Source organism: Anomaloglossus baeobatrachus, chromosome 10, assembly GCF_048569485.1.
Source record: "Anomaloglossus baeobatrachus isolate aAnoBae1 chromosome 10, aAnoBae1.hap1, whole genome shotgun sequence".
NCBI classification, from domain to species: Eukaryota; Metazoa; Chordata; class Amphibia; order Anura; family Aromobatidae; genus Anomaloglossus; species Anomaloglossus baeobatrachus.
In genome coordinates, this window is record NC_134362.1 from 17,548,837 (window position 1) to 17,575,425 (window position 26,589).

Genomic DNA, 26,589 nt, shown 5'->3' on the forward strand with positions numbered 1-26,589 from the left:
GAGATCAGCGCCGCTCCCTGTCGCGGTGGAGATCAGCGCCGCTCCCTGTCGCGGTGGAGATCAGCGCCGCTCCCTGTCGCGGTGGAGATCAGCGCCGCTCCCTGTCGCGGTGGAGATCAGCGCCGCTCCCTGTCGCGGTGGAGATCAGCGCCGCTCACTGTTGCGGTGGAGATCAGCGCCGCTCACTGTTGCGGTGGAGATCAGCGCCGCTCACTGTTGCGGTGGAGATCAGCGCCGCTCACTGTTGCGGTGGAGATCAGCGCCGCTCACTGTTGCGGTGGAGATCAGCGCCGCTCACTGTTGCGGTGGAGATCAGCGCCGCTCACTGTTGCGGTGGAGATCAGCGCCGCTCACTGTTGCGGTGGAGATCAGCGCCGCTCACTGTTGCGGTGGAGATCAGCGCCGCTCACTGTTGCGGTGGAGATCAGCGCCGCTCACTGTTGCGGTGGAGATCAGCGCCGCTCACTGTTGCGGTGGAGATCAGCGCCGCTCACTGTTGCGGTGGAGATCAGCGCCGCTCTCTGTCGCGGTGGAGATCAGCGCCGCTCCCTGTCGCGGTGGAGATCAGCGGTGCCCATGATGTCACATCCAGGGATCCCTGCGTGTATGTCGCTCGGGTGTCGTGCACCTCTCCGATTAGATCGCCCGATATGATGCACATGACCTGGCGGATGTCTGCGGACACATCGTCATCGGTGCCACTCACCTTCCGATGTGGAAGTCAGCGGCGCCAAATTAACCCTTTAATGGCGGTAAAATCTTCCTTATTCTAGGTACGAGGGAACCGGCCGCTCTCTGTCCCTTAAATTGATCCAGCAGCTCCGACAGCAAAGTGCGGAGAGTCAGGTCTCCATAACGGCAGAGAATAAGTCCACCAGCACCCAGCGGCTGGCGTCCGGTACGTGTAGCGCATGAATTTCCTCCGGTGGCGGCTTTCTGTCTGGTTCTGACTTCGGCTCTATTAGGTCTCTGCTCTTATCATACTTTGCTGCATTGCAGATTGCAGGCGGGGAAGGTCCAAAATCTCTTCTGTATCTGTAAAGGCTTAAGAGGGTTGTTTTGCTGTTCTCTATACTTTACACTGCAGCACTTCTTCATATGGGCATAGTAAACACTAATACATAGTGCGGTACATAGATAATCATCGTAAATCCTTACGCACGCTGTTCATATGTTCTCTCTATAATTGGTGGATTCCTCCAGGTGTTCACACAGTCCCAAAAAACCCCCAAACACATTTAGAGGTAAACTTAAACCTAATATTGTGAGCCCTGATGGGGACATGTGAGGACAATGATCCGTCTACAGGGCGGTGTTAAATAATATTATGCTTAACCCCCTTCCTGGTGATTCGAAGCTGCCTTATATAGATGGCACCTGCCTGTAATGGCAGCGACCAGAGCTAAGCTCCAATCGCTGCTGATTAACCATGCAGATGCTGCTGTAAGTCTCTGACTGCGGTATTTAAATGGCTTAATTTTAGGGGGATAATGTGTACACACTTATGAGTTGACAAAAGAGGTGCAAGTATCGGGAAGATAATCCCTAGAACCAATATATATGATATACTGCACTATCTTAAGGCCCCGTCACACTAAGCAACATCGCTAGCAACATCGCTGGTAACGAACAACTTTTGTGACGTTGCTAGCGATGTTGCTGTGTGTGACATCCAGCAACAACCTGGCCCCTGCTGTGAGGTCGTTGGTTGTTGCTGAATGTCCTGGGCCATTTTTTAGTTGTTGCTGTCCTGCTGTGAAGCACAGATCGCTGTGTGTGACAGCGAGACAGCAACAACTAATGTGCAGTGAGCAGGGAGCCGGCTTCTGCGGAGGCTGGTAACCAATGTAAACATCGGGTAACCAAGAAGCCCTGTCCTTGGTTACCCGATATTTACCTTTGATACCAGCCTCCGCCGCTCTCACTGCCTGTGCTGCCGGCTCCTGCTCTGTGCACACATGTAGCTGCAGCACACATCGGGTTAATTAACCCGATGTGTGCTGTAACTAGGAGAGCAAGGAGCCAGCGCTAAGCAGTGTGCGCTGCTCCCTGCTCTGTGCACATTTAGCTGCAGCACACATCGGGAAATTAACCCCATGTGTGCTGTAACTATAAGAGCAAGGAGCCAGCGCTAAGCAGTGTGCGCTGCTCCCTGCTCTGTGCACATGTAGCTGCAGCACACATCGTGTCATTAACCTGATGTGTGCTGTAACTACGAGAGCAGGGAGCCAGCGCTCAGTGTGCGCTGCTCCCTGCTCTCTGCACGTGTAGCTCCATGCGGTGGTAACCAAGGTAAATATCGGGTTGGTTACCCGATATTTACCTTAGTTACCAAGCGCAGCAGCTTCCACGCGGCGCTGGGGGCTTGTCACTGGTTGCTGGTGAGCTCACCAGCAACTTGTGTAGCGACGCTCCAGCGATCCCTGCCAGGTCAGGTTGCTGGTGGGATCGCTGGAGCGTTGCAGTGTGACATCTCACCAGCAACCTCCTAGCAACTTACCAGCGATCCCTATCGTTGTTGGGATCGCTGGTAAGTTGCTTAGTGTGACTGGACCTTTAGTTAGGAACCAAACAGACTAGTTTATTAGGTGGATTAGTAAGGAATAAAATTAGCATCCACTTAATAAACCAGTCTGTTTGGTAGTTAAATGGCTGCACTCGGCTGGCGGTCAGTCATGACAACCTGCAGCCGTCTGTAAAGCTGGGTTTACACACTGCAACATCTCAAACGACATCGCTGTAACGTCACCGGTTTTGTGACGCAATAGCGATGTTGTTTGCGATGTTGCAGTGTGTGAAACCTATCAGCGACCCGGCCCCTGCTGTGAAGTTGTAATCGTTACAAATCGTTCAGGACCATTCCTAGGTCCTTTGTTTCCCGCTGTGCAGCAGGCATCGCTGGAAAGTTTCAGTGTGTGAAAGACTTTGCAGCAACTTTGTTAGCAACTTCCCTTTCAAAAGGCTGCTTATCAACGTCCCCAACAACCAGCTAGGTCGCTCTGCAGGTCCGGATCGCTGTTGCGTTGTTGGCCAGGTTTGCCTGTTTGACAGCTCACCAGCGACTTAGCAGAGACTTAGGGAGGTCGCTATTGCGTCACAAAACCGGTGACGTTACAGCGATGTCCTTTGCGATGTTGCAGTGTGTAAACCCAGCTTAAGGCTCCTGTGGCTCAACATAGGGTGAGATTCACAGGAGATGAGTTTTTGCTCTTAACTGTAATACTGAATATATAATAGGGAAATCTGCCATGCTCCCGTCCCTCTGCGGCGCGGCCAGCCCTCCCGTCCCTCTGCGGCGCGGCCAGCCCCTCCCGTCCCTCTGCGGCGCGGCCAGCCCCTCCCGTCCCTCTGCGGCGCGGCCAGCCCTCCCGTCCCTCTGCGGCGCGGCCAGCCCTCCCGTCCCTCTGCGGCGCGGCCAGCCCTCCCGTCCCTCTGCGGCGCGGCCAGCCCTCCCGTCCCTCTGCGGCGCGGCCAGCCCTCCCGTCCCTCTGCGGCGCGGCCAGCCCTCCCGTCCCTCTGCGGCGCGGCCAGCCTTCTCACTCCTTCGCCTCAGTCATGGAGACTTGGCGATTCTTGGACTGATCTCACTTTCTTCTGTTACTTTTTCTTGCAGCTCGGACTCTTCATGAGGTTTCTCTGCAGGAATCCATACGTTACGCTCCCGGGGACATGGTGGAGAAATGGCTGAATGACCTGTTGTGTCTGGACTGTCTGAATATCAGCCGGATCATTTCCGGGTGTCCTCTGCCCGAGAAGTGTGACCTGTATCCTTTCCGTGTCCTTCATCCAGAGCGGTCACCTCTGCAGACGATCACAGCGAGTCCTGGTCCGTCTCCGCACACCTGGAGAAAGGGCATTAATAACGTTCCGCCTCCATCTTCTGACTTATTTATTCTTCACCTATGCCATTGCTTGATATAAGTAGCTGTGGCACAAAGCCCGACTCATAATGAAAGGGGTTCTCCAACTCTCTCCCCCCAAAAAATACTCCGGCAAGGGAAAGGTAAAAAAGCGAATAAAGCGATGTCTCCTCACCTTATCTATATCCCGGGACTCCGGAACCCTGGATTTAGAGTGGGTGAGGAGACATCGCTTTAGTCTCTTTTTTACCTTACCCTCGCCGGAGTATTTTTTGGGGGGAGTGAGTCGGAAGCCATGACGTCCCGTTCTTTGGCTACAATGATCAGGTTACTAATTAGGTGGCCGTTGCTGCTTCTGTCCTGCAGCCTGTGAGGGGTCAGCGGGGGGTGTACATCACACGATTATCCTCCTATGCCCCACTCACCTGGTGCACCCGTATTTGTCGCCCCCAATTGTGGACCTCTATAACGGCCCATTTAACCTTGTTGGACTTTTCTACCCATTTTCCTTAATTTTTGCACCAGTTATTATGTGAATCGGGACACACTGTTCTGCTACCACAAAGCGTCCGAATCCTTCCTGCAAAGACTAATGGCGCTTTTCGTTGCTTCTCATTACAAGGTATAATCCATCAGGACAGAGAATGTGAGGGGTGGTCTCCAGTTATTGGGGGGCATTGGTGCATAATCTCTTGTCTCTACAGAATTCCCCAAATGACCTGCAGCTGTTGTCGGACGCCCCGGCCCACCACCTCTTCTGCCTCCTTCCTCCGGTTCCTCCCACCCAGAATGCTTTACCCGAAGTCTTGGCTGTGATCCAGGTATTTCACTGTTACTCCTGAGCTTTGCTTCAGTTTTCTGTGAGCGCCTCTAGAGGCCACACAAGGCATTGCAACTCCCAGCCTGCGGCTGCCCGGCTTTATTGCTCTGACCACTCCGCAGTCGGGGAACAGTCACAAATTAACGATTTCTGGCAGCAAATTCTCAGGCCGACTTGTGCTCCATGTGGTGCAGACTTTCTCTTTGAATGGGATGATATGGGGCACCTTCTCCGGCAAAAAGAAACTATCACCTATCCACAGGGTACATGGTAACGTAGTGATCGAGGAGGGGGGGGCTCTGATCGCTGGGACTTGTAGAGATAAGCAGAACGAGGAACTAGCAGAACGGTTAGCCTGGAGCAGCAGTTCCCCATGCTCGGCCCCCGCTCTATTGACTCTATGGGGCTGCTGCGCTCGGCTTTTTCCGGCAGCCCCATAGATATACAGCAGCACTCAGTATCCAACCTGCCGCAACGTCTTGCAATGGTGATAACATTTCTTGTTTTCTACAGATTGGTTTGGGTCGCCCATCAAATATATATATGTCACAAACCACCGGGGGGTCACTCAGAAATCCCCCGCGCTGGCTACCAGTACGTCACAATCGGGGGGTAACAAGTGGGGGTCACCCCTCCTTTATACCTCCCGACCGACAGACAGAGCACGTGACGCGCTCTCTAGCGCCCCTCTTATAGTCAGGCCAATTATGGAATTGCCCGACAATAAGCAAGGAGGCCGCTATACTACTTATGCCGATTATTGAAGGGTCCCCGGTGAGAGTAGGGTATATATTCCCCCGACCTCCGCGGGCGGAATATATAAAACCTCCCCGAATCTCACTGGCCTCCCCACAATAATCCTTGGCACAACTCGCTGCCACCAACCGATTTACGGTAACTATTAGCCGAACACACAGACGTGGGATTCAAGATCGAGATAACAGAACAGCCCAAGATTAATTATATAATTTAATCAGCCTAAAGCACACTAGAAACTACAATATATACAATAGGGAATCTACAGAATATACATATGTCAGAGTACAGTTACAGATAAAGCATGGTTTACAAACAGGTATGCAATTCAATCAGTTACCTTGTGCGTCTGGCCACAGGGGGGCGCTGTAGACCAGGTTTCCAGGAACTCCCACAGATGTTTCCTACACGTGACCCCCAGCGAAAGAACACTGGAAAATGGCCGAAGTAGGGTTATCAACCTGGGCAAATCCAGGTCCCCTCCTACCTTAGTGACCTCAGAGGGAGCACTGCTCCACCCCTGGCTGGAGTTATGGACAAAATCCACAACATGGAATATGGCCATAACTTGGCCTGGGAGCGTCGTAGGCGGACGCCAACGCTCTCATTGTGACAGCTATGAATTTAGCTACAGAATGAGAGGACTCGTGACTTGTCTACTAGTTCCACATTGGCTGATATCACGCCTGGGGTATTTCCCAAGCTCCCGCTCCCATAAAAAAGGGTGTGCCAGCATCGTCCGCATGCGGAGACACCATTTTTATGGTTGCCATATTTATCGGAAATATGGCTTGCGAGATATGAACCATTTTTTACTGGAGTCGTTCTGTCTGGATACTTCCAAGCTTGCTAATTAGATAGCAGCCCCTACCACAGGGTCACGGCAGGGAGTCCTCCTGTGTCCATTGTTCCCACATCACCTAATTTCCATATCATAGGAGATGGCCATGGAGGTGTAACACCTTCACAGATGCTGGACATTGAGAACAAGAAGGGAGGGGGGCACTGCCAGGGAGTGATGAGCGATTATGACTGGAAGTCATAATTCATCTTCATATCCCGGGATTTGCCTCACAATATATATAATATATTGTATGTATGTATGTATGTGTGTGTGTGTGTGTATATATACTACCGTAATAGTTTTTGCACAGCTGGAGAACCACAGTTTGGGGATCAGGGCCTACAATGCGGTGGTAGCGGGTTATATGTCTGAGCGCCACGCTGATCCCTTCACATCTTTTGATCCTTCAGGTCTGTCTTGAAGGAGAGATTTCTCGTCAGTCGATCATGAACAGTCTGTCCCGAGGGAAGAAGGCGTCAGGAGACCTCATCCCATGGACCGTTTCAGAACAGGTAAGTGACTTTCTTCAGGAGCTCGCCTTAAAGGGATTATCCAAAACTCTACAACAATGATGCCCTATCTGTGGAATAGGTCATCAGTATCAACTCTGTGGGATCCGACACCCTGCTCCTTGCGGCCCTGCTCCTTGCGGCCCTGCTCCTTGCGGCCCTGCTCCTTGCGGCCCTGCTCCTTGCGGCCCTGCGCCTCTGAGGATCTGCTGCTACGATGTTCTGCAGCAGCCGTGACACCACAGCGCCGTACACTGTGCAGTGGTTGTAAGTGGTACTGCGCCGGTCCAGCTCTGTACACTGTGGGTTGCGGGGGCTGCGAACAGCATATCAGTGCAGGTGTTGGGTGTCACCCTCTCGCCGATCTGGTATTTATGACTTATTAATGGCCTATCCATAGAATATCTTAGTCCTGGACAGTCCCTTTAAGCTGCAACCTCTATTGTGGATGACGTTTCCTAATGCACCTGTTTTCTGTCCCCTCCAGTATCAAGATCCTGATTTTGGCAGCTTATCTGGAGGAAGAGTAGTAAGAATCGCAGTCCACCCGGATTACCAAGGGGTAAAGAGATTAAAGTATTTACACTTAATCTTTTATATAAAACGACCCATTAAGATGCTAAAGCAAGAAGGACTACAAGTCCCAGCTCTGATGTCACTGCCTGCGATCTGTCTGATTCCTGGCTGCTCGGTTTCTCCAATGGATCCGAACATAAGTCCTGGATGAGAACTCCAAATGTTCAAGAAATGCTGAATATGAACATTAAAAAAAAAATATATATATATATATATATATATATATATATATATATATATATATATATATATATAAATATATATAAAAATTATATTATTATTTGATTTTTTTTTTTCACCGTATATAGTCTTGTTTTGCTGCTTTTGATGTCCTTCCTGCAGTCACCACCAGAGGGCGCTAAGTGTAATGCAGCTGTATGCATTAGGCTCCCCCTAGTGGTGGCCGCTCACAATTTCAGCTGTCAGGAATATCCACACCTATCCTGAAAATGATGCTGAGGTGGCCGATCCTGCGCTGATGGCTTCATTTGTACGGGAGCCGAGCAGGCACGGTCCTACGTTCTCAGGACATCCATACAAATGAATGCAGAGATCTGTGCAGTCATATCTCCATTGCAGGCGGCACAAAATAAGTCTGTGTGTGGAACCCTTATATATCGGACATTTATGCCCTTAATGTCCCAGATGGTTGTACCCCTTTAAGGTAATGTCTTTACAATGAATGTCGCCCCCAGATGGGGTACGGGAGCCGGGCCTTACAGCTGCTGCAGATGTATTATGAGGGGCAGTTTCCAGGTCTGGAGGACAATGTGAATAAGCCTCAGGAGATCCTCCCGATCAGCAGCGAGGTGAGAATCCCGCTCCTCTCTCTGCATTAATCGTCTCATTGTGATTGGACGGTGCTAACCTTCTCCTTATCTCAGGCCGTCAGCCTCCTGGAAGAGTCGGTGATTCCCCGGAAGAACCTGCCGCCTCTGCTGCTCCGGCTGAGCGAGAGACCGGCTGAGAAGCTGGATTATCTGGGGGTGTCCTATGGGCTTACGCCCAAACTTTTAAAGTGAGTCCTCCCCAGCTATTGGCCCCTAGAAACACATTCATCAGTGCGGGGGTCTAATGGCTTTCTCTCCGCAGGTTCTGGAAGCGAGCCGGGTTCATCCCTGTGTACCTGCGACAGACACCGGTATGTTACTCTTTATGTATGTGTGGTTAAAGGGGTTGTTCAAATTATTCACATGACGGGTGATAAGTGGGGGGATCCATCACTGGGACCCCACTGATCAGAATACCTGATGAATGGAGCAGTGGCCGCACCATCACTCCGCTCATTGTCTATGGGACTCCCGGAGATGAAGTCTACACTTGCAGATTTCCCTGGTGGGCTATTGCCACATTCTTAGCACCTTGTATATTTGGGCCGTGCAGACCTCTGCTGCGGGGGGCGTTCTGCCCCCGGTGATGAGCTCGGGGGGACGTCAGTCAGTAGGATGTTATCTAGATCTTCCATAGTCTGATTTCACTCTCCTGTCCTACCCCAGAATGACCTGACGGGGGAGCACTCCTGCATTATGCTGAAGAGTCTGCAGGAGGAAGAGGAGTCCGAGCAGGAGCCGTGGCTGACCGCGTTTTGGAAAGGTGATGATTATTTCCCTCTTAATTGGGAAGTGGGGGGCGCTGAGCACTACAGGAATGGGACAACCCATCTCATCATCCTACCAGAAAAGACGCCATGTACCGACCCCAGAGGATCCATTGCCAGTCACACGCCAGATGTAAAACTACAACTCCCAGCATCCTCTGACAACCCCACCCAATCAGGGACGGATAAAAGTAAATTGTACGTGATTTTAGCTGTGAGAGGTTCAGGGTCTGTTTTGGGTATCAGCCTCTGGATAAAACAAGTTCACTCCCATTCACTGAGAGCAAGCAGAGATCTACAAAGGGGGAGGCACAATCCTACAGAACTTTGTAATTATTGAGGACCCCTTTAAGGTGCTCTCATTTTCGCACACTATTGGGGGTCTCCTAGTCTTTTTGTCAGGGCGGTGGAGGACCTGTCCTGTTCTGCATTACACAGACAAGCCATTGATTTGCACGGGATGTGTAATGCTTCAGTTTCCTCTGGGGGGCGCTGTATGAGATAATAAAATTTGTCATAGATTACAGCCGATCGGCAGGAAGATGCTGCTATGTACGGACTGTCCAGCGGGACCCCATATGAGGCCGGACCCGTGAGGCGAGATTCACGTCCAGTTCTTTCTTCTGCAGATTTTAGGAGGCGTTTCCTGTCTCTACTTTCCTATCAGTTCCGGAATTTCTCTCCGTCTGTGGCGCTGAACATCCTCCAGAATAAAAACGTCAAGAAGGAATGTCCGAGCCGTAAGTATTTCCTCCAAGGCTGCCCCTTTAAGTCTTCCCTGTACTGGCAATGACTGACGGCTCTCCGCCTTGTTCCCCCTATAATTCTTCCCCCATGCTTACGTCCGCTGACTGCTCCCCCCCATTGTTCTTCCCGTACCACCATCCGCTGACTGCTCTCCCCCCATTGTTCTTCCCGCACCACCATCCGCTGACTGCTCTCCCCCATTGTTCTTCCCGTACCACCATCCGCTGACTGCTCTCCCCCATTGTTCTTTCCGTACCACCGTCCTCTGATTGTTCTCCCCGTACCACCATCTGCTGACTGCTCTCCCCCATTGTTCTTCCCATACCACCATCTGCTGACTGCTCTCCCCCCATTGTTCTTCACGTACCACCATCCGCTGACTACTCTCCCCCATTGTTCTTCCCATACCACCATCTGCTGACTGCTCTCCCCCATTGTTCTTCCCATACCACCATCTGCTGGCTGCTCTCCCCCCATTGTTCTTCCCGTACCACCGTCTGCTGACTGCTCTCTCCCCTTTGCCCCCCGCAGTGATCCTTCGCTCAGAGCTGGAGTCGTCCTTTACTCCTTACGACCTGAAGCGCCTGGAGATGTACTCCCAGAACATGGTGGACTATCACCTCATCATGGATCTTATTCCTTCCATTTCCAAAATGTTCTTTTTACAGAAATACGGAGGCCTGAACCTGTCGGCTGCGCAGTGTGTAAGTCACCGCTGCCTGTGATTACGTGTAGTGCGAGATTGGAAACGATTTACCCTTTACAATGGCTCCCGACAAAGCTGAATCCCTCGTGTCGGCAGTTGTATTGTAGAAGTGCGTTACAACGTCAGAGAATATATTTATTGCATTATGATTCTTGTACGGGTCCCTTGTGGTTTTTAGGATCTCTGCTTGCTGTTTAATCAGGCGATGGGATCAGCACTCTGTTTCTTTACTCTTGGAGTAGTTACCATTCAATGACAGCAAGCGGAGATCTTGAATACTGTGTAGAATTGAAACAGAATATTGGAAAATGATCTAATGCTCTCATATATTTGATAGAATCAAAATATCCCTTTCTTCGTTTTTTTCTGCGCTTCCTTGTTATTTTGCGGCGCGGTTCCAGTTTCACACTCGCCCGTTTCCACCTTTTTTTCTTCAGCGCTCTATTGGGAGACCCAGACGATTGGGGTATAGCTACTGCCCTCTGGAGGCCACACAAAGCACTACATTAAAAGTGCAAGGCCCCTCCCCCTCTGGCTATACCCCCCCGTGGTATCACGGGTTCTCTAGTTTTAGCTTTGTGTGCGAAGGAGGTCAGACATTCCATGCATAGCTCCACAGATTTTAGTCAGCAGTAGCTGCTGACTATTTCGGATGGAAGAAAAGAGGACACATATAGTGTCCCCAGCATGCTCCCTTCTCACCCCTGGATGGTGTTGTAAGGTTGAGGTACCTATTGCTGGTACAGGGCTGGAGCCTGACATGCTGTTTTTCCTTCCACATCCCCTGGTAGGGCTCTGTGGAAGTGGGATCCTGCCGGCCTCAAAGCTCTGACGCCGGGCTCCATCCACAGACCCATTAGAACCTGATGGATTCGGAGCAGGAGTACAATCAGGGACCGGGCCCTGCATCATACAGGTACTCTGTGTCCCCGGCAGGCACAGACACACTCCGGGCTGGCTGGGTGTTGTAGTGCGCCGGGGACCGTACACTGAGCTGGTGTTCCTACAGTTATCTGGGGGACTTTGTGTTTTGGGAACGCAGCGCCGACCCCCTCTGGACCGGGCGGCGCTGCTGTGACTTGTGGTGCGCCGGGGATACGCCGACCGCGCTTTTACGGCGGCGGCGTTTATAACTAGTCCCCGGCTTTTGGGCCTAGGACGCCGGCAGCTCCGATCGTTCCCGCCCCCACCCTGTCAATCAGGGTAGGGGAGAGACGCTGTTTCACGGCAGCGAGGAGGGCTGGAGCCTGATTTACATGCTCCAGCCCTCACACTAGGCACAGAGGGAAGCAGGCTTCCCGCTCTTGGTCAGGAACGCCCAGGGCCCGCCCCCCTTCTTCTCTCAGAACGCCGGCAGCCATTACATGCATGTCTGGCTGGAGGAAGGACGCAAGCCTCTGGGAGACCTAGACTGAGGGGCTTTGGAAGACCACACACCCGCTCTTAAGCGGGCGGTAAGCGGCTTTTCAGCTGGCCCCTCTAGTGCCTCAGTGTATGTTAGTGTATTGTGTCACTGGACATAGATATTTATTGATTTCTTGCACTGTGAGGTCGCTTCCTGGCTGAATACCCCAGATCGCTCTGAGGAGGCAGCAACATGTCATCCACAAGACGCAAAGCTGCCAAGGCTAGGGCTGTGTGCACTGCGTGTGCTGCATGTGGGGCTGCTCTACCAGCAGGCTCCAAAGACCCCCATTGTGTGCAATGCTCAGATCCGGTGCTGCTTCGCCAGCCGGAGTCAGGAGAGATAGTGACCCAGGCTGAGACGCCTGTAAGTCCTGCCCCGGTGTCAGGGACAGACTTTGCAGTTTTTGCGGTTAATATGTCTGTGACTATGGCAAAAATCCTGGAAACTTTGCAATCCATGCCTGGGGCTCAGTCTATGGACACGGCGAGGTCTATGTCCTCTAATCCTCCGCAGTTGGATTTAATCCAGACTGCAAGGGGGTCCCCGGCTTCTCAGGATGAGTATAATGACTCAGATGATTGCCCCAGCCACCCCAAGCGGGCTCGCTGGGAAAGACCCTCAACGTCATCACACTGCTCAGGGTCTCAGCGCAATCAGTCTCCCTGTGATGTGTCTGAAGAGAGTGATCAGGAGTCTAATCCTGGAACCCCTCTCAATCTGGATACCCCGGATGGGGACGCCATGGTAAACGATCTTATCTCAGCCATCAATAGGCTGTTAGATATTTCTCCCCCAGCCCCTTCAGCAGAAGAGGCAGCGGCAGAGCAGGAGAAATTTCGTTTCCTCTATCCCAAGCGTAAATTAAGTGCTCTGTTGGATCACTCTGACTTCAGAGAATCAATCCAGAAGCACGACGCTCATCCAGAAAAGCGTTTCTCTAAACGTTCTAAGGATACACGTTATCCTTTCCCCCCTGATGTGGTCAAGCGCTGGACCCAGTGTCCAAAGGTGGACCCCCCGATTTCCAAGCTTGCAGCTAGATCCATAGTTGCAGTGGAGGATGGCGCTTCACTTAAGGATGCCAATGACAGACAGATGGACCTTTGGTTAAAATCTGTCTATGAAGCTATCGGCGCGTCGTTTGCTCCAGCATTCGCAGCCGTATGGGCACTCCAAGCTATTTCAGCTGGTTTAGCAAAGGTGGATGCTATCTTACATCCAGCGGTGCCGCAAGTGGCGTCCCTTACCTCGCAGATGTCCGCGTTTGCGTCTTACGCTATCAATGCGGTCCTAGAATCTACCAGCCGCACCTCAATGGCGTCTGCCAATTCGGTAGTTTTGCGCAGAGCATTGTGGTTAAAGGACTGGAAAGCAGATGCTGGTTCCAAAAAATGTTTAACCAGCTTGCCTTTATCTAGAGATAGACTGTTTGGCGAGCCATTGGCTGACATCATTAAACAGTCCAAGGGTAAAGACTCCTCTTTACCCCAGCCCAGATCAAGCAAACCTCAGCAGAAAAAGTGGCAGCAGAGGTTTCAGTCCTTTCGAGGTTCGGGCAAAACACAATTCTCCTCGTCCAAAGGGACTCAGAGGACGCAAAGAAACTCAGATTCCTGGCGGGCTCATTCACGCCCCAAGAAAGCAAATGGAGGAACCGCTTCCAAAGCGGCTACCTCATGACTTCCAGTCCCCTCCCTCCGCATCTCCGGTCGGGGGCAGGCTCTCCCGCTTTTACGACACTTGGATGTCACAGGTCAAAGACCGGTGGGTGACAGACATTTTGTCGCGCGGGTACAGAATCGAGTTCAGTTCTCGTCCTCCAGCTCGGTTCTTCAGAACCTCCCCACATCCAGACCGTGTAGATGTCCTGCGGCAGGCGGTGGACTCCCTAAGAGCGGAAGGAGTAGTGGTTCCTGTACCGTCTCAGGAACAAGGGAGAGGGTTTTACTCCAACCTCTTTGTGGTGCCAAAAAAGGACGGCTCGTTCCGTCCTGTTCTGGACCTAAAACTGCTCAACAAACATGTGCACGCCAGACGGTTCCGGATGGAAACCCTCCGTTCTGTCATTGCCTCAATGTCTCAAGGAGACTTCCTTGCCTCAATAGACATCAAAGATGCTTATCTCCACGTGCCAATTGCTACAGAACATCAACGTTTTCTACGTTTTGTGATAGGAGACGACCATCTTCAGTTCGCAGCTCTGCCATTCGGTCTGGCGACAGCCCCCCGGGTCTTCACCAAGGTCATGGCGGCGGTGGTAGCAGTCCTGCACTCTCAGGGACACTCGGTGATCCCTTACCTAGACGATCTACTTGTCAAGGCACCCTCTCAAGAGGCATGCCAACTCAGTCTACAGGCTACGCTGGAGACTCTCCAGACTTTTGGATGGATCATCAACTTTCCAAAGTCAAATCTGTCACCGACACAGTCACTAACGTATCTTGGCATGGAGTTCCATACTCGAGCAGCGAGAGTGAAGCTTCCGCTAAACAAGCAGCGGTCCCTACAGACAGGGGTGCAATCTCTCCTTCAGGGCCAGTCGCACCCCTTACGGCGCCTCATGCACTTCCTAGGGAAGATGGTGGCAGCCATGGAAGCAGTTCCCTTTGCGCAGTTTCATCTGCGTCCACTTCAATGGGACATTCTCCGCCAATGGGACGGGAAGACGACTTCCCTAGACAGGAAAGTCTCTCTTTCCCAGACGGCCAAGGACTCTCTACAATGGTGGCTCCTTCCCACCTCATTGTCTCAGGGAAGATCCTTCCTGCCCCCATCCTGGGCAGTGGTCACGACAGATGCGAGTCTGTCGGGGTGGGGAGCAGTGTTTCTACACCACAGGGCTCAGGGGACGTGGACTCCGCAAGAGTCCACCCTTCAGATCAATGTTCTGGAAATCAGGGCAGTGTATCTTGCCCTACTAGCCTTTCAACAGTGGCTGGAAGGAAAGCAGATCCGAATCCAGTCGGACAACTCCACAGCGGTGGCATACATCAACCACCAAGGAGGGACGCGCAGCCGGCAAGCCTTTCAGGAAGTCCGGCGCATTCTGAATTGGGTGGAGGACACAGCATCCACCATCTCCGCGGTTCACATCCCAGGCGTAGAAAACTGGGAAGCAGACTTCCTCAGTCGCCAGGGTATGGACGCAGGGGAATGGTCCCTTCACCCGGACGTGTTTCAGGAAATCTGTCGCCGCTGGGGGGTGCCGGACGTCGACCTAATGGCGTCTCGGCACAACAACAAGGTCCCGGCATTCATGGCGCGGTCGCGCGATCAAAGAGCTCTGGCGGCAGACGCCTTGGTGCAAGATTGGTCGCAGTTCCGCCTCCCATATGTATTCCCGCCTCTGGCACTCTTGCCCAGAGTACTACGCAAGATCAGATCCGATTGCAGCCGCATCATACTCGTCGCCCCAGACTGGCCGAGGAGATCGTGGTATCCGGATCTGTGGCATCTCACGGTCGGCCGACCGTGGTCACTTCCAGACCGTCCAGACCTGCTGTCTCAAGGGCCGTTTTTCCATCAGAATTCTGCGGCCCTGAACCTGACTGTGTGGCCATTGAGTCCTGGATCCTATCGTCAACAGGCTTATCACAGGGAGTGGTAGCCACAATGAGACAAGCTAGGAAGTCAACTTCTGCTAAGATCTACCACAGAACGTGGAAGATTTTCTTGTCCTGGTGTTCTGCTCAGGGAGTGTCTCCCTGGCCATTTGCATTGCCCACTTTTCTGTCTTTCCTGCAATCAGGGTTGGAAAAGGGCTTGTCGCTCAGCTCCCTTAAAGGGCAAGTCTCGGCACTATCCGTGTTTTTTCAGAAGCGTCTAGCACGTCTTCCTAAGGTGCGCACGTTCCTGCAGGGGGTCTGTCATATTGTGCCCCCGTACAAGCGGCCGTTGGATCCATGGGATCTGAACAGAGTACTAGTGGCTCTCCAGAAACCGCCTTTCGAGCCTCTCAAAGAAGTTTCTTTTTCTCGCCTGTCACAGAAAGTGGCGTTTCTTGTTGCGATCACATCGCTTCGGCGAGTGTCTGAGCTGGCAGCTCTGTCATCCAAGGCTCCCTTCCTGGTGTTCCACCAGGACAAGGTAGTGCTGCGCCCCATTCCGGAGTTTCTCCCTAAGGTCGTATCCTCGTTTCATCTTAATCAGGATATATCCTTGCCTTCCTTTTATCCTCATCCGGTTCACCGGTATGAAAAGGACTTGCGTTTGCTAGATCTGGTGAGAGCACTCAGGATCTACATTTCCCGCACGGCGCCCATGCGCCGTTCCGATGCACTTTTTGTCCTTGTCGCCGGTCCGCGCAAGGGGTTGCAGGCTTCTAAAGCCACCTTGGCTCGATGGATCAAAGAACCAATTATAGAGGCCTACCGTTCTGCTGGGCTTCCGGTTCCTTCAGGGCTAAAAGCCCACTCAACCAGAGCCGTGGGTGCGTCCTGGGCATTACGGCACCAGGCTTCGGCTCAACAGGTGTGTCAGGCAGCTACCTGGTCGAGTCTGCACACTTTCACCAAGCATTATCAGGTGCATACCTATGCTTCGGCGGATGCCAGCTTAGGTAGAAGAGTCCTGCAGGCGGCAGTGACATCCCCGTAGGGGGGGGCTGTTTTGCAGCTCTAACATGAGGTATTTCTTTACCCACCCAGGGACAGCTTTTGGACGTCCCAATCGTCTGGGTCTCCCAATAGAGCGCTGAAGAAGAAGGGAATTTTGTTACTTACCGTAAATTCCTTTTCTTCTAGCTCTTATTGGGAGACCCAGCACCCGCCCTGTTGTCCTTCGGGATTGTTTTTGCTGTTTGCGGGTACACATGTTGTTCATGTTGAACGGTTTTTCAGTTCTCCGATGTTACTCGGAGTTAATTTGTTTAAACCAGTTGTTGGCTTCCTCCTTCTTGCTTTGGCACTAAAACTGGAGTACCCGTGATACCACGGGGGGGTATAGCCAGAGGGGGAGGGGCCTTGCACTTTTAATGTAGTGCTTTGTGTGGCCTCCAGAGGGCAGTAGCTATACCCCAATCGTCTGGGTCTCCCAATAAGAGCTAGAAGAAAAGGAATTTACGGTAAGTAACAAAATTCCCTTCATTTTCAGGCTCTTCTTCTTGGCGTTGGGCTGCAGCACAAGTCTGTGGATCAGCTGGAGAAGGAGATCGAGCTGCCGAGCAGTCAGCTCATGGGGCTCTTCAACCGGATCATACGGAAGGTGGTCCAGGTAACAACGCCATTAGGAGTAAATGTAGCGGTGCCGATTTTGGGCTTCCATACCGTACCCTTAAATTGCAATTTAGCTCCTTCCTATCACTCCAAATTTTCTTTTCTTTGTACTGTTACATTTACCCCTTTCTTCCAAATCAATTTTTTTTTTTTTGTATGATGGGTTGTGTGAAGAAGAAAAATAGTGGAAAAAAAAAATGCAATTTTATGACGTGTTACTGTCAGTGATTGACGGATCGTCAGATTATTGCTTTTCCCTTCTAGTTATTCAGCAGCATCTTGGAGCGGGCGGTGGAGGATGAAATGGTGACCACCAAGGAGGTTGTGATGGAGCCCACCCTGAAGTCTCTGAATGAGGATTTGGTGAGTTTCCTAAATTATTGGTAGACCACCAGAAACGGTAATGGGCTGTGTCAGGGCTGTGCTGATAATACACCCATTTTAAAGCCAAATTTAAAGTACAATTTTTGGGGCGTTTTAGAAAGGGTCACATTTGGCATTTGTGTATTTTTTGTGCCGTTTTTCATGTTCCCAATCAGTTGATTAGTCAAAAATGTACAACTTTCCAAACAAATGAAGGAAGTGCAGTCACTATTCTATTTATATAGGGCCCTTATGGGCCAACAGAAATACGTAATTACTTACCGGTAATGTGTTTTTTTCCGAACCAATGACGTCACCCTTATATCGTGGTGCCGTCATAGGGTGAGGGAAAAAATACGTAATTACTTACCGGTAATGTGTTTTTTCCGAACTTATGACGGCACCACGATATAAGGGAAAAATCTCAATCACTGTGCAGAAATAAAGAAAAAGTGACACAAAGCAAAATAAACAACCCTAAGAAATGGAGAAAATACACCAAAAAATTTGGTACAGATGGAATTTAAAGACACATTTGTATAAAATGGGCCAAAATGCCACCGTGTGGAGGAATGTTTTACTTTTAGGATATCATCTGCAGCATTTTTGGCAAAGCAAGAACTCGAGAAAAACAAACAATAACAAGACCCGGACATTATTTCTCTATTTTCCTTAGGAAGAAGCAGCCAAGGAATTCCAGCAGAAACACAAGGAAGAAGTGCAGAGGTTAAAAGGCATCGATCTGTCCCAGTAAGTAACCATTAATCGTGACGCTGCAGGACGTTCACGTGGGCGATGTATGACACCATTGTTTTACCATTCAGATATGTCATCGGAGGAGAAGATGATGAGTGGAATGAAGTCCTGAAGACGACCGGTCAGAATGCGTCTATAGTCAGCCTGAAGAGGTGCGTCACTTATGGATAATTATAGCCGTATGTGGTTGTTTTTGATAAATGCACAGTAGTGAATTTTCCCCAATTTGAGTTGCTTGTTTATAAGAATTTATATCAAATCACCTTTTTGTTTTTAGATACAGAGTGCTCATAGACTTTAGGTTAAATAATACAATGCTATCCTCCAGCTACCACCACTAGAGGGAGCTCCACTTACTGTGTACTGGCTGTACGTTGAGCTGGGTAATATAGCATGTCGGGTCACTGCAGTGGGGTTCACAAAGTTTTATATTTTTTTTTTTTTTTATAGTGATAAGAAGCGTAAATTGGATCAACCAGGAAAAAGTGGCACAAAGCTGCAAAAGAAGCTGAAGAGAAATAAAGACAAGAGGCCGAAATTTGGGAAATGATGCCACCAACCATCCTAAGAAGTTAATAGGATTTAGGACGTATCTGAATTCCTTGGCGATGCTGTATATTGTAAATGTATCCTGCAGCCAATACAATCATGTATATAGATGGCGATTTTACAGAATGGAGGGTGATGTGTATCAAGAGCTGCACATATTTATATAATACATGGATTGGTTTCATGTATTACTTATAGCACAGCTGGACATTTGTTAGGATCAGTATAGGATCAAGTAAGGCTCTGTCCTTAGTCATGAGTTATCTCCTTTATTATACTGCAGAGCTGCACTCACTATTCTGCTGGTGCAGTCACTGTGCACATACATTACTGATCTTGATTTACATCCTCTATTTGACTCTAGCAACAGAATAGTGAGTGCAGCTCTGGAGTATAATACAGGATGTAACTCAGGATCAGTAATGTATATACACAGTGACTGCACCAGCAGAATAGTGAGTGCAGCTCTGGAGTATAATACATTACTGATCCTGAGTTACATCCTGTATTATACTCCAGAGCTGCACTCACTATTCTGCTGGTGCAGTCACTGTGTATATACATTACTGATCCTGAGTTACATCCTGTATGTACATAGTGACTGCACCAGCAGAATAGTGAGTGCAGCTCTGGAGTATAATACAGGAGGTAACTCAGGATCAGTAATGTAATGTATGTACACCGTGACTGCACCAGCAGAATAGAGAGTGCAGCTCCGGAATATAATACAGGAGGCAACATTGGATTGGTGCTTAGAAACTTTTGGCATTTAAGAAGTGCAAATTGTTTAATTCATTTGATTTTGGACATCTAACTGGGAGATTTCAGAAAGGATGTTGCTTTGTCTTTACTTTTTTTATACTGTGGAGTTCATTTAATGATGGAATTGTAGTAAATTATTAATCTATACATATTTTTTTATTTTCTATACTGTATTCTGTTTAATTTTGCATTTATACTAGGCGAGGTTATTGTCCTAGAAGAGAAGAGCAACCGGAATGTTTTTTGTTTTCCTTTGTGTCCATACGACAGTCCATCTTCGTGTTACAGTAATCTCCCTTCTTTCCTCTTTGGAGTTTTGGCGACAATTTTTCAATATTTCAAACTTTATTTGGTGTAATCTTTCCATGTAAAAATTAAGAAAAATAACTCCAACAAATACAACTCTGCTATTTTCTTACCCAGTAATTGATTTATTATTTTACATGATGTTACTGTTATATATATATATATATATATATATCACCTCTGAATCCTATAACCTGTCCGGATTACACACATGATATCACTCTGTGAAGGTCATTGTCAGGCAATGTATAAGGTGCAAAATGACTGAGCCCACTGATGATCCAGCCAAAGTTATCATCATCAGGGGGGGGTGGGTAGAGCAACAATGATGGCTACCCCCGGACGGGGCTCCATTGTTAGTTTTGGGCAGCGGGTCTATCTACATATAATTATATACAGTCCACTATTCTACAACACTCGATCCTCTGCTTCATACACACGAGGCGTCCGGTCACACGCGGCAGGAGATATAAATGTCTTTGATGCGATTGACCAATGTGCCTTTCAGGTCCGTCAGCGCGTCCAGTCCTTGCACTTTGCTGTTCCGGCCGTAGATCAATTGTCTGAAGGATTCTTGTTCCAGCAATGGCCTCATGTTTTGCAGGAAAAATCCCTCGCAGTAAAGTGCTAGCTCCGGGGCATTGTGGATCTGCAGAAAGAAATTGCAATAGATAACACCATCTACTTGAATCTTAAAGGCAATGTACCGGTGGATTTTGCCACGGAAGAATCTGGATTTTCTAGATAAATCCGCAGGTTTCAGCACGTACAGACACTCCCAATGTTATCCTATGGGACATGGGAAGTGTTGTGGATGGATATGTGCGGCTGCGGAATATACTGCGGATGTCTCGCAGCCACACGTAACTGCATGTCAATTATTCCTGCAGATCTACCTGCGGAAATCCCGGTCCTCCACTATGGAGATAGAGGCCGGGACTTCCACAGGTAAGTTGCATGAATGGCCGCAGATATTTTGCTGGAATTCCGCAGCTATGGATAGCTGCTATTTCTTTGTCGCTCCATTGGGAGACCCAGACAATTGGGGTGTATAGCTTCTGCCTCCGGAGGCCACACAAAGTATTACACTTTAAAAAGTGTAACCCCTCCCCTCTGCCTATACACCCCCCCCGTGCATCACGGGCTCCTCAGTTTTATGCTTTGTGTGGAAGGAGGCACACATCCACTCATGCATTCTCATACTAGTTATGTCGGTTGGAAGAAAAGAGGGCCCCCACGGGGCCCCCGGCATGTTCCCTTCTCACCCCACTACGTCAGCGGTGTTGTTAAGGTTGAAGTACCCATTGCGGGTACAAAGGCTGGAGCCACATGCCGTCTCCTTCACCATCCCTTAGCGGCTCTGGGAGAAGTGGGATCCTAAGCGGTCATCCATTTACTGGGACCGTGCTCCCTCCGCAGCCCCTGTGGGAACCTGCCGGACCGGAGCCTATTCAACCTCAGGGACCGGGCCCTGCAACTCAAAGGTACTCTGTGTCCCCATTGGGGACTGTGCAGGGAGCGCACCTTCTTCCCGGAAGCTGCGGCAGCTGCTTAATTGAGAAGGCCGGCGGACTTCCGCGCCGACCGTGCCTGCTTGTCGGGTGCGGTCTCAAATTTAGTCCCCGGCTTCAGCGCGGCCTAGTCGCAAAAATCCCGCCCCCGGGCCTGCCTGTCAGGGGTAAGGGCGGAATTACCGACCTGACGTCGGATGTGAGTGCTGGAGCATCCTGCATGTTTTCCTCCCCCCTCACTGATCACTGTAGGGACCCAAGATTCCCGCACTTTCCTGGCGCCGCCCACGGCTCCACTCCTCCCCTGAGAGCTCCGGCAGCCATTTTTTGGCATTCTGCCGGTGGAGGATTCTCAGTGAACAGCTCTGCAGCTCCGGGGGACCTAAGGCAGGAAATCTGGAGGACACACTCCGCTTGTTAGCGGTCGGTAAGCCACACCGGTCACCCGGTGCTGGTCCCCTTAGGGTGCCGGAATAGATTATATATATATATCTCTATATATATATATCTCTCATCTCTCATCTCTCATCTCTCATCTCTCATCTCTCATCTCTCATCTCTCATCTCTCATCTCTCATCTCTCATCTCTCACTCTTCGGTCGGGCTGTATACCCCTTGTTTCCCATATACCCTCAGTGATCACTCTCCTAGGAGACAACAGCATGTCGTCCACAAGGAGCAAAGCTGTTAAGGCACAGGGTTTTTTTGCGGCCTGTACCTCTTGTGGGGCTATGTTACCTGCGGGTTCCACCTACCCCCACTGTGAGCAATGCTCGACCCCTGTTTCGCTTGCTCAGCCGGCGCCTCGGTCACTAGTGGGCCCCTCGGCTCATGTAGACCCCCCTGTTCCCCCTGTCCAGGCGGCAGGGACAGAGTTCGCCTCTTTTGCTGAGAAACTCTGAGTCACTTTCACAATCCATGGCTCAGTCTATGGACAAATGGTCTTCTAAGCTGCTAGAGGCTTTGCAGTCCAGACCGGTCCTTTTACAGGCCCCGGCCCCTGTTGGATCGTCGCCTCCAGGCCCCTCTCGGTCCGCGCCGCAGCGCGCTCCCAGGGGGGGCCCTAGGTCTCAGGCGGAGGACTCCTGCCCGGACCACAGTCCTAGACCGTCTAAGCGGGCTCGCTGGGAATCTTCCCCGACTTCCTCTCGGCTCGGGATCCCAGCTTGAGGACTCTCTGGAGGACGAGGCGGACGTCGCAGCTCAGGGCTCTGACCCTGATGTTGCCCTTAATCTTGATACACCTGAAGGGGACGCCTTAGTAAATGATCTTATCTCGTCCATCAACCAGGTGTTGGATCTCTCTCCCCCACCTCCACCTGTAGAGGAGTCGGCGTCTCAGCAGGAGAAACACCAATTTAGGTTCCCCAAACGTACACGCAGTGCGTTTTTCGATCACTCTAACTTCAGAGATGCTGTCCAGAAGCCCAGAGCGGTTCCGGACAAGCGCTTTACTAAGCGCCTTACTGACACACGTTACCCCTTCCCATCTGAAGTCGTTAAGGGTTGGGCTCACTGTCCCAAGATGGATCCTCCAGTCTCAAGATTGGCGGCTAGATCTGTGGTATCGGTTGCAGATGGCTCATCGCTAAAGGATGCCACTGATAGAGCTCCTGGTGAAATCCATCTATCTGCCTATGAAGCCACGGGCGCGTCTTTTGCCCCGGCTTTTGCAGCCGTGTGGGCACTCCAAGCTATCTCAGCTTGTCTGGCTGAGATTAATGCTGTCACACGCAATTCTGCTCCGCAGGTTGCGTCTTTGACTTCTCAAGCGTCAGCCTTTTCATCCTACGCCATGAACGCTGTCCTGGACTCTGCTAGCCGTACGGCTGTAGCATCCGCTAATTCTGTGGCAGTCCGCAGGGCCATGTGGCTGCGCGAATGTAAGGCAGACTCTGCCTCCAAGAGGTTCTTAACCGGTTTGCCGTTTTCTGGTGACCGCTTGTTTGGCGAACGATTGGATGAGATTATTAAGGAATCCAAGGGAAAGGACTCCTCCTTACCCCAGTCCAAACCTAAGAGACCTCAGCAACGAAAAATACAATCGAGGTTTCGGTCCTTTCGTCCCTCCGCCAAGCCCCAATCCTCTTCGTCCAGCAGGCCGGAGAAAGGCCAGAGGAACTCCTATGCGTGGCGGTCCAAGTCACGCCCCCAAAAGGCCGCAGGAGGCACTGCCTCCAAGGCGGCCTCCTCATGACTCTCGGCCTCCCCTAGACGCATCCTCGGTCGGTGGCAGGCTCTCCCGCTTTGGCGACGCCTGGTGGCCACATGTCCAAGACCGATGGGTGAGAGACATTCTGTCTCACGGTTACAGGATAGAGTTCAGCTCTCGACTTACGGCTCGTTTCTTCAGAACCTCTCCGCCCCCCCGCACAGGCCGACGCACTTTTTCAGGCAGTGGACGCTCTGAAGACAGAAGGAGTTGTGATCCCCGTTCCCCTTCAGGAACGTGGTCGCGGCTTTTACTCCAACTTGTTCGTGGTGCCAAAAAAGGACAGATCATTCCGTCCCGTTCTGGACCTCAAGCTACTCAACAGACATGTGAGAACCAGACGGTTTCGGATGGAATCTCTCCGCTCGGTCATCGCCTCGATGTCACAAGGAGACTTCCTAGCATCGATCGACATCAAGGATGCTTATCTCCACGTGCCGATTGCACCCGAACATCAACGTTTCTTGCGTTTCGCCATCGGGGACGAACACCTTCAGTTCGTGGCCTGGCGACAGCCCCACGGGTTTTCACCAAAGTCATGGCATCCGTCGTGGCGGTCCTGCACTCTCAGGGCCACTCGGTGATCCCCTACTTAAACGATCTCCTGGTCAGGGCCCCTTCTCGGGTGGCGTGTCAACAAAGCCTTACAGTCGCTCTGGCGACTCTCCAGCAGTTCGGGTGGATCATCAACTTCCCGAAATCCAAGTTGACACCGACCCAATCACTGACTTACCTCGGGATGGAGTTTCATACACAGCCAGCGGTAGTCAAGCTACCGCGGGACAAACAGCTTTCTCTGCAGGCAGGGGTGCAATCACTTCTTCGGAGTCAGTCACACCCCTTAAGGCGCCTCATGCACTTCCTGGGGAAGATGGTGGCAGCGATGGAGGCAGTGCCGTTCGCGCAATTCCATCTACGGCCACTCCAATGGGACATTCTTCGCAAATGGGACAGGAGGTCGGCTTCCCTCGACAGGAACGTCTCTCTTTCCCTTGCAACCATGACGTCACTTCAGTGGTGGCTCCTTCCCAATTCTCTATCGCAGGGAAAATCCTTCCTACCCCCAACCTGGCCTGTGGTCACCACGGACGCGAGCCTGTCAGGGTGGGGAGCGGTTTTTCTCCACCACAGGGCTCAGGGAACCTGGACTCCGATAGTCTTCCCTTCAGATCAATGTTCTGGAGATAAGGGCAGTGTATCTAGCCCTATTGGCTTTCCATCAGTGGCTGGAGGGCAGGCAGATCCGTATCCAGTTGGACAACGCCACTGCCGTCGCATACATCAACCACCAAGGCGGCACTCGCAGTCGTCAAGCCTTCCAGGAAGTCCGGCGGATTCTGCAGTGGGTGGAAGCCACAGCCTCCACCATCTCCGCAGTTCACATCCCGGGCATAGAAAACTGGGAAGCAAATTTTCTCAGTCGTCAGGGCATGGATGCGGGGGAATGGTCTCTGCACCCAGACGTGTTTCGAGAGATCTGTCGCCGCTGGGGAACGCCGGACGTCGATCTCATGGCGTCACGGCACAACAACAAAGTCCCGGCATTCATGGTACGGTCTCAGGATCACAGAGCTCTGGCGGCGGACGCGTTAGTTCAGGATTGGTCGCAGTTTCGACTGCCTTATGTATTTCCTCCTCTGGCGATGCTGCCCAGAGTGTTACGCAAGATCAGGTCCGACTGCCGTCGCGCCATTCTCATCGCTCCAGACTGGCCGAGGCGGTCGTGGTACCCGGATCTGTGGCATCTCACGGTGGGTCAACCGTGGGCGCTTCCAGACCGCCCAGACTTGATGTCACAAGGCCCGTTTTTCCATCTGAATTCTGTGGCCCTCAACTTGACTGTGTGGCCATTGAGTCCTGGCTCCTAGCGTCTTCAGGGTTATCTCAGGATGTCATTGCCACCATGAGACAGGCTAGGAAACCAACGTCCGCCAAGATCTATTACAGGTCTTGGCAAATCTTCTTATCCTGGTGCTCTGATAACGGTTTTCCTCCATGGCCGTTTGCCTTACCCACTTTTCTTTCATTGCTTCAATCCGGAATGGACAAGGGTTTGTCACTCGGCTCTCTCAAGGGCCAAGTATCGGCGCTCTCCGTATTTTTTCAAAAGCGCCTAGCCAGGCTTCCGCAGGTCCGCACGTTCCTGCAGGGAGTTTGCCACATAGTCCCACCTTACAAGCGTCCACTGGAACCCTGGGATCTTAACAGGGTGCTAACGGCTCTTCAGAAACCACCTTTTGAGCCGCTGCGGGATGTCTCTATCACGTCTTTCGCAGAAGGTGGCCTTTCTCGTGGCAGTCACATCACTCCGGAGAGTGTCTGAGCTTGCAGCGCTGTCATGCAAAGCCCCCTTCCTGGTGTTTCACCAGGATAAGGTGGTTCTGCGTCCGGTCCCGGAATTACTCCCTAAGGTGGTATCTCCTTTTCATCTCAATCAGGATATCTCCTTGCCTTCATTTTGCCCTAATCCAATTCACCAATGTGAAAAGGATTTGCACTCTTTGGATCTAGTGAGAGCACTCCGGCTCTACGTGTCTCGCACGGCGCTTCTGCGTCGTTCAGATGCGCTCTTTGTCCTTGTCGCTGGCCAGCGTAAGTCAACCTTGGCTCGGTGGATCAAGGAACCGATTCTTGAAGCTTATCGTTCTTCTGGGCTTCCGCTTCCTTCAGGGCTGAAAGCCCATTCTACCAGAGCCGTGGGTGCGTCCTGGGCATTGCGGCACCGGGCTACGGCTCAGCAGGCAGGTGTGTCAGGCAGCTACGTGGTCTAGTCTGCACACTTTCACGAAACACTATCAAGTGCATACCTATGCTTCGGCAGACGCCAGTCTAGGTAGGCGAGTCCTTCAGGCGGCGGTTGCCCACCTGTAAGAGGGGGCCGTTTTCGGCTCTTTTTATTGAGGTATTCTTTTACCCACCCAGGGACTGCTCTTGGACGTCCCAATTGTCTGGGTCTCCCAATGGAGCGACAAAGAAGAAGGGAATTTTGTTTACTTACCGTAAATTCCTTTTCTTCTAGCTCCTATTGGGAGACCCAGCACCCGCCCCTGTTCCCTTCGGGCTGGTTGTTCTTTTGTGTACACATGTTGTTCAT

The 26,589-nt window shown here is 51.3% G+C and overlaps 2 protein-coding genes across 3 annotated transcripts in view; one reads left to right on the forward strand and one right to left on the reverse strand.

Annotated features, from left to right (window-relative positions):
* Nucleotides 1-19,114, forward strand: part of NAT10 (N-acetyltransferase 10) — a 34,281-nt gene extending 15,167 nt beyond the window's left edge. For both annotated transcript variants that reach the window (XM_075326551.1, XM_075326552.1), the window contains exons 13-29: nucleotides 774-898; nucleotides 3,614-3,764; nucleotides 4,386-4,482; nucleotides 4,565-4,681; nucleotides 6,691-6,792; nucleotides 7,277-7,351; nucleotides 8,061-8,174; nucleotides 8,250-8,383; nucleotides 8,458-8,506; nucleotides 8,862-8,958; nucleotides 9,592-9,702; nucleotides 10,241-10,413; nucleotides 16,915-17,034; nucleotides 17,301-17,399; nucleotides 18,076-18,149; nucleotides 18,224-18,307; nucleotides 18,606-19,114. In XM_075326551.1, the coding sequence (XP_075182666.1) occupies nucleotides 774-898; nucleotides 3,614-3,764; nucleotides 4,386-4,482; nucleotides 4,565-4,681; nucleotides 6,691-6,792; nucleotides 7,277-7,351; nucleotides 8,061-8,174; nucleotides 8,250-8,383; nucleotides 8,458-8,506; nucleotides 8,862-8,958; nucleotides 9,592-9,702; nucleotides 10,241-10,413; nucleotides 16,915-17,034; nucleotides 17,301-17,399; nucleotides 18,076-18,149; nucleotides 18,224-18,307; nucleotides 18,606-18,705 (1,822 nt within the window). In that variant the 3' untranslated portion in view covers nucleotides 18,706-19,114. The remainder of the gene's footprint in view (nucleotides 1-773; nucleotides 899-3,613; nucleotides 3,765-4,385; nucleotides 4,483-4,564; nucleotides 4,682-6,690; nucleotides 6,793-7,276; nucleotides 7,352-8,060; nucleotides 8,175-8,249; nucleotides 8,384-8,457; nucleotides 8,507-8,861; nucleotides 8,959-9,591; nucleotides 9,703-10,240; nucleotides 10,414-16,914; nucleotides 17,035-17,300; nucleotides 17,400-18,075; nucleotides 18,150-18,223; nucleotides 18,308-18,605) is intronic.
* Nucleotides 19,115-19,876: 762 nt separating this feature from the next.
* Nucleotides 19,877-26,589, reverse strand: part of ABTB2 (ankyrin repeat and BTB domain containing 2) — a 134,289-nt gene continuing 127,576 nt past the window's right edge. Inside the window, exon 17 of the mRNA XM_075326840.1 lies at nucleotides 19,877-20,421. Coding sequence (XP_075182955.1) covers nucleotides 20,224-20,421 — 198 coding nt within the window. The 3' untranslated portion in view covers nucleotides 19,877-20,223. The remainder of the gene's footprint in view (nucleotides 20,422-26,589) is intronic.